The sequence below is a fragment of the Nanorana parkeri genome, unplaced genomic scaffold (genome assembly GCF_000935625.1).
Source record: "Nanorana parkeri isolate BGI_ZX_2015 unplaced genomic scaffold, ASM93562v1 scaffold1613, whole genome shotgun sequence".
Lineage (NCBI taxonomy): Eukaryota > Metazoa > Chordata > Amphibia > Anura > Dicroglossidae > Nanorana > Nanorana parkeri.
Genome location: NW_017307881.1, coordinates 1 through 6,523, shown reverse-complemented (window position 1 = coordinate 6,523; position 6,523 = coordinate 1). Strand labels below are relative to the sequence as shown.

The window sequence follows — 6,523 nt, the reverse complement described above, 5'->3', positions numbered from 1 at the left end:
AGTAATGTTTTTGGCCCCCCCCCCCCCCAACCCTGTAACTCCCAATTTTGCTTGGCTTTTACAGGAATTGGGGAAAAAAACTGATTACTGGCAGTATCAACAAATAATGGGACTGTGAAATGGGGGCTTAGATAAACACAAACTGCAATAATGCCAGTGATGGACTGCATCAAATGTCATCTTTTTATTTTTTGCATAATACATTTTAATTAGCTGATTATCGGATTCTAGTACAGTAATTACTTCAACAGGAACGCTACTTGCCGCCTGTCCAGCGAGCCCCCTCACTGATGCTGACATCACTTGTTTGTGTTCTGGGTTTGGGAATATTTTTTTTTAATAGACATTCCCTAAAAAGTTTGGGACAGTGCCATAGTTAATTCCAACGTGTGTGACAAATTCACTTTTTGTGACTATGCACTGAGGTCGGTGGTATGGACACGCTTCTGTGTCCCACCCCCTTTCCCCCACTATGCCTCCATGTGAGAAATGTATATACCTGATTCGAAGAGGTACAATAATTTGCCTCGGGCATGGACATTTGTCATGCAGAGGTATGACATTCTAAAGTGTGACTGACACTGAATTCCAGGGACGTATGTATTTTCTGCAATACACACCTACCTGTTTCGACATTTTGAATTTTCACTTTAATACTGGGTATTAAAATCATCTAAATGTTTGTGTAAAATACATTTACATATTTGCTGCTGTACTTCAAAGTGTTTTGCACCCTGCAGTTAGTGGATTTACAAAGGTAGGTATGCTTGTGAACTCATAACCTTTTATTTCAGGTGGGTAACGCATATTGTTATAATTGTTCTAACTCTGTTTTTCTTTTGCTCCTTTTTCCTTGCTGCTTTTTTTAATTCTTTAGTTTTCGTCCGGTGCTCCCAGTTTCCTACATTCAGTCAGAGTTGGCCTTCGAGAGTGAGGAGGAGTGCCATAGTTTCCTGGCTTCTCTGTCCCTTGTGTATGCAGGGAACGACACCAGCAAGATTGATTGCAAGCAAAGCTTAACGGTCTTGCCAAACTTCTGACCGTTTTAATTATTTGAATTTCCACTTAAATGTGTTTTATAACACATAGTAAAGTTCACACTATGTGTGTATGTGAAACATTATGCTTGTATTGGATCTACTTATGATCAGAGAATCCATGACCTTGACTGTGTTTTCCACTCTGAACCTGGGCTTCTCCAATTTACGTGAAAGCCATTTCAGACCGTGGTAATTTTCTCTGTTTAAAGTGCTGTACTTTGGCACTCTCAACGTAGAATTACCATTGATGTGATTGACTTCAGCCATATAAGCCAGATCTACCAGAAGATAAGTGTTAAATGCTTTGTTTTTACAATGCTATCTGAACATACTGTAGTTGCTGGATGGAAGATGGATACCAGTTAATATGGCAAGGCAGTTATTAAAGAATCTATACCTGTAGAAGACCTTCTGATCTAATAGACAGCCCACTTGTGGATTACAAGGTGAACAGAATGGTTCAACTTTGTTAGGAAGACATTTGGTCTTGACATGGTTGAGAGATTTAAACTGGAACTCTAGCTTTTTTACACTTTAGATTAAATTTGTGTTCTGTACATAAAATACGCTATTTAGCTCTTTATAAAGCTGTATGTACATTTTGTATTTAAGGGTTTCTTTTGAAGTAAAACAAAGTTTTTTTCTTTTTGTATTTTGAATGTTTATAATATATTTAATGTTGTAAACAGACACTAACTATGTTTCAGTTTTGTTTTTTTCTCTCTTTACCTCACTTGCACAAAGCCTTTGTCCACATGCTGCACTAAAACAACTATTGTGGCTCTGGGGAGAAGGCCTGAATGATAAAGGAAAAATCCAACTCCTAGAATGGGAGAAACAAAATAAGTACCACAAGCTGCTCTGCCTTGGCGTAAAAAATAGACTTTCTTGTATAAAAAGAACTGTCTTAACCAAAAAGTCTGCAAATGAAGAAAGAAGTTTGTTGCGCTGAAAACCCTTCTGTATCTTCCTGGAATTACTTACCACTGCTGGATCCTTGTAGCCTCTGAGAAGATGTGTTTTTATGGTTGTGTTAATTTGGCCCTCTTAGTTCATTTTTTGTTTTTCCCTTTCCATTATTTTTGGTTTACTCTTTTCTGTCCTATTTGCAGCAGGTAAATATTGGGTAATATCAAATGTCAAAGCCTTCCCTTCCCAACATTTTTTTTCTTTTTTCTGACTTATTTTTTTCCCTTTTTCTTTGTTTATCCCAGCCTCCCTATTCAACCCATCCTTTATGAAAAGTACCTCCCACCACCAACCTGAAAACTGTAACAATGTAGTATTGTGCAATAGTGAACTGATGTTGGTCAAGTTCTCCTTTCTTTGCAGATGTTTTTTTTTTTTATTTTATTTTCTCCCCTAATAAACTTATGAGTTGCAAGTGTCTTTTGTTCTATCTTTCACACTGTAATAGTACAAATAGGAGGGAATGCTAAAGGAAGTTGTCATCAGAAAGGGGCAATAACCATAGGGTAACAGATTTCATTTCGAATTTCAGATAAGATATAGTTGTACTGTTTGACATTGCCTTTGGGCCCACAATTTTACGTCTGGAGATCTACTATTCAAATGATAAGCTCAATGAGATCTACCAAGAAAAAACACCTGCCCTGAGGGTAGGACGGGGTGTGGTGTTCCATTAAAGTCAATGGCACCGCAGCCACGCCCGCAGTGTGATTTCCCGCACCCGGAACACAGGCACATTAATGCCTGCGTTCCGGTCCAGTGCGATGTGCAAAAATGCTGCAAGCACTATTTTTGTAGATTGCACTGGACCGGGTGTGGCGATCGCACTGTGGGGTGTGGCTGCTGTGCCATTGGCTTCAATGCCCCCCCGTCCCTGAACACGGAGCCAACAGGCTTGCGTTCTACAGGCCGAACACTCTGGAACGCAGACTTTGTGGTGTGAACTGGCTCTTCTATCTCTCCCCGCGCTCTCCCCTGTTTCTCTCTGCTGTCTCTCTTCTCTCACTTTCTCTGCCGTCTCTCTCCTGTCTGTCTTTTCTTACCTCCACTGCAGCAGCTTCCCAGTCTCCTCGTGCGCCTGCGCCCTGTCCTCCCACGGTGCTCGTGTGGCCGAATGTGCAGACTGGGTGAGGTGTCCCGCCCCTTCCCATCTGCGACATCTGACACATTCAGCCGCACGAGCACCGCGGGGGGACAAGACAGGTCAATGAGCCGATCGCGATCTACCAGTGTTCGCATTGCGATCGACTGGTAGATCGCGATCGGCCTAATGGGCACCCCTGGCCTTGGGGAATACTAAAAAAAAAATCAAGAACAAGACAACTATGATTGTTGCATCCTGACTTTGCAGTGTTTAAGGGGACACAACAGATAGTGTGCATGAGTGTGTGCAGGAGTGTACAGAGCATAACAGTCTATCATATGGTCATGCATAATATACAGGTATGGCTTTTACAGCACATTATACCAATTGTAATGGTGGGTAGCAAATATACATGACAGATTGGAACTGTGTGGATTATAAAATACCGTATGATGTGGAGAGATAAGAACATACAGCACAGTGTGCAGATTGGAGTCTTGGGAATAGAATGTTTCAGAATAGAGTTTAAAAGGTAAAAACAGTTGGTAATATAGAATGTTCAGCACATCCTCAAACCTTGGGAGTTGGTTAGACATAGGAAGCGGATGAGCTGCTGAAGGTAGAAGCAGACTGAGTAATTGGAAGAGAATCTGATAGAGGGGTGTGAAAGGAAGCAAAAGAACAGGTATTGATGAGTGAAAGCCAGTCATAGCAGGTGGTATGGTCTGTTGGGAGGAAGTGTCTTGGAGACCATCAGTGAGGGCCTATCATACTGTCCTGTGGTAATGTATGTGCTGCAATATGCTTTGTGTGCAGTGTATTCATTTTGAATTTCCCCATGCAGAAAAAAAAATCACTCCTACAGGTTTTTTTTTCTTCTCTTTGCAACACGTGCAATGTAGCACAGGTGTGTATTGTGTATGTGTTTGGGATGCCTTTCAAAATTAATAACATTGCATGTTTAAATATCACTGCAATGTACTCTGGTAAATTACACAGTACCACATGTTACTGCAGAACTTTAGGTGTAAATGAACCCCAAGAGGTATCCTGCCTACGGCTATCTGTTAATTACACAGGTGTTACATAGGTGTAGAGGGAATGCTATTGCTGACATGCTTTAAACCCAGGTCCCAGACACTTTTTTAAAACTGCACAGGGACAGTTGCTGTTTGTACCAGTGCCATTTTATGTGTATTTTTTACATCGGGAGTGTAGTGATGTTACAAATAAGGTCATGGCACTTCTTGTCGGTACAGAGTGTTGGGCTCTTGCAGCTCTTTACATCTTCTGCCTACATCTGTAGATTAGGAGGACCCCCTATAAAGTAAATGTACAAAAATAAAATAGTTTCCAAGAAGGGGTGTACTTGGTCAGCAACAATGTTTAGGTATGTGTCAAAGTAATATTCACATGAATGGCAGGACTGAAGGTTTCCCAGCAGAACGTTGTCCAAAGCATCATACTACCTCCATTGGCTAGCCCTATTACTATAGAGCATCCTGGTGCCATCTCTTCCCCAGGTAAGTGACACCACACACACATGTGATGTAAAGGAAAGCGTGATTAAACACACCTGGCCACCTACTTCCATGGTCCAGTTCTGATGCTCGCATGCCCATTGTAGGTGATTTTGGTGGTGGACATGGGTTAAAATGGGCACCATGACTGATCTGCAGCTACGCAACAAACTGCCTTTCGCTGTGTATTCAGACACCTTTCAATCCAAACTTTTTGAGCTACAGTAGCTCTTCTATTGCATTGGAACACATGAGCCAGCCTTTACTCCCGATGTGTAGCCATGAGCCTTGGCCGTCCATGATCTAGTTGCCAGTTCACTTTTGGTAGATTGCGAATATCCCACAAGAGCTGCAGTTTTGGAGTTGCTCTGACCCAGTTGTCCAGCCATCACAATTTGGTCTTTGTCAGTCGCTTAACTGCCTCCGGGCCGGCCGTAGTAAAAAAAAACGGCCGGCCCGGAGCTCTCTAGATCTGAGCGGGCGTCTTTAGACATCCGTTCAGACACGCCCCCTCGCGGGTGCATTGAAAAATGGCCTGGCCAGGAAGGGGGTCTAAACACCTGGTCTTGAAGTGGTTAAAGGACACCTTTGCAGAGGCTTTTATTTTATTAAATGCCAGCAATGTACAGGGTGTGTAGATGATGCTGGCATATGCAGATCCTAAAAACGTACTTTTTTTTTTTTTTTTACTTGTCCTCTCAGGCTCCACATGTTTTCTTTTTTAAATGGAGTGTAGGGAGTGGAAAAACTTTCCCCCACAATGCTTTGCGTGTCTCGTGCACGAGCATCATTAATATTCATAGTGGTACCTCCCCCTGGGCAGTGCAGAGTGACCGGGAGATTTTTTTTTTACCTCTGACTACAGTTGGAGGATTGTTGTGATTGCTAAATAAATTTGTTATATTTTGTTCTGAGCAATTACTGGACACAAAATATAACTGATTTCTTTTGTTTGCCTGAGGACGGGACCGCATGGTCTCGAAACGTCGCTAAGGAGATGTGTGTTATCTCAGTCAATAAACAGCATTGACTTTAATATCATGGAGTGCGAGTGACTACTTTCATCTATCTACATTTTACGGAGGCATCCATTGTCACTACCGCACCCACCCAGTTGGATTTGGGTTTTTGTCTGGTCAGGAGTTCGATGGGACAGGAGGATTACGTTTCCTACCCCCGAATGGTCACCTAACTCATACCAAGCAATCCACAGTGTACTTATTACAAAAACAGTTCAATGTTAAATATACAAAAGCAATACAAATATAAGATGGAAACTACTATCTGCATCAGTGCTCCAGACAAAATTTTCAATTAGGGATGCAGCGATACACTGCACATCTCAGGTGACCCTGCACATCTCCGGTGACACCACACAGTATCAAAATCTGGAGCAAATTTGCACTGCAGCCAATCAGCATCTCTTATTTTCAAATCTTACCTGAGCAAACTGAAGATCGATGCTGATTGGTTGCATGGGCAACTGCTCTAGGGTCTGTCTGCTCCAGTTTTTATCAATTAAAAAGACACTGGGGGGAATTTATCTGCTCTAACAGTCATCGGTAAATGACAAGAATGGTGGCGGGGGAGGTGGGTACATTGAGGAACCCGGACTTGCGGCAGCAGAAAGAGTAAATGTGGGAGAGATCTGAGGGAGAGACACACAGAACACAGTGACAGAGAGAAGGTCTACAGACATAACAAGTGTAGGAGACACAGCTATAAGATGTGATGATGACTCATAGGGACTTCATGCTGAGTGTGCTCGTTCATGAGGAGGGTGAAGGGGTCAGCAGACAGAGCTCAGAAGAGAGGATGATTGCAGTTTACAGATAACAACATGAGTTAGAGAGAAAGGGAAACAGAGAAATAGATTGAGATTGAGAAACATTGAGTAGGAGCATAAGATA

General features: G+C 42.2%; 1 protein-coding gene across 2 annotated transcripts in view; it reads left to right on the top strand.

The window, feature by feature from the left end:
* LENG8 (leukocyte receptor cluster member 8) overlaps positions 1 to 1,878 on the top strand; it is a 119,230-nt gene extending 117,352 nt beyond the window's left edge. For both annotated transcript variants that reach the window (XM_018570860.1, XM_018570859.1), the window contains exon 16: positions 878 to 1,878. In XM_018570860.1, the coding sequence (XP_018426362.1) occupies positions 878 to 1,040 (163 nt within the window). In that variant the 3' untranslated portion in view covers positions 1,041 to 1,878. The remainder of the gene's footprint in view (positions 1 to 877) is intronic.
* Positions 1,879 to 6,523: the final 4,645 nt, after the last annotated feature.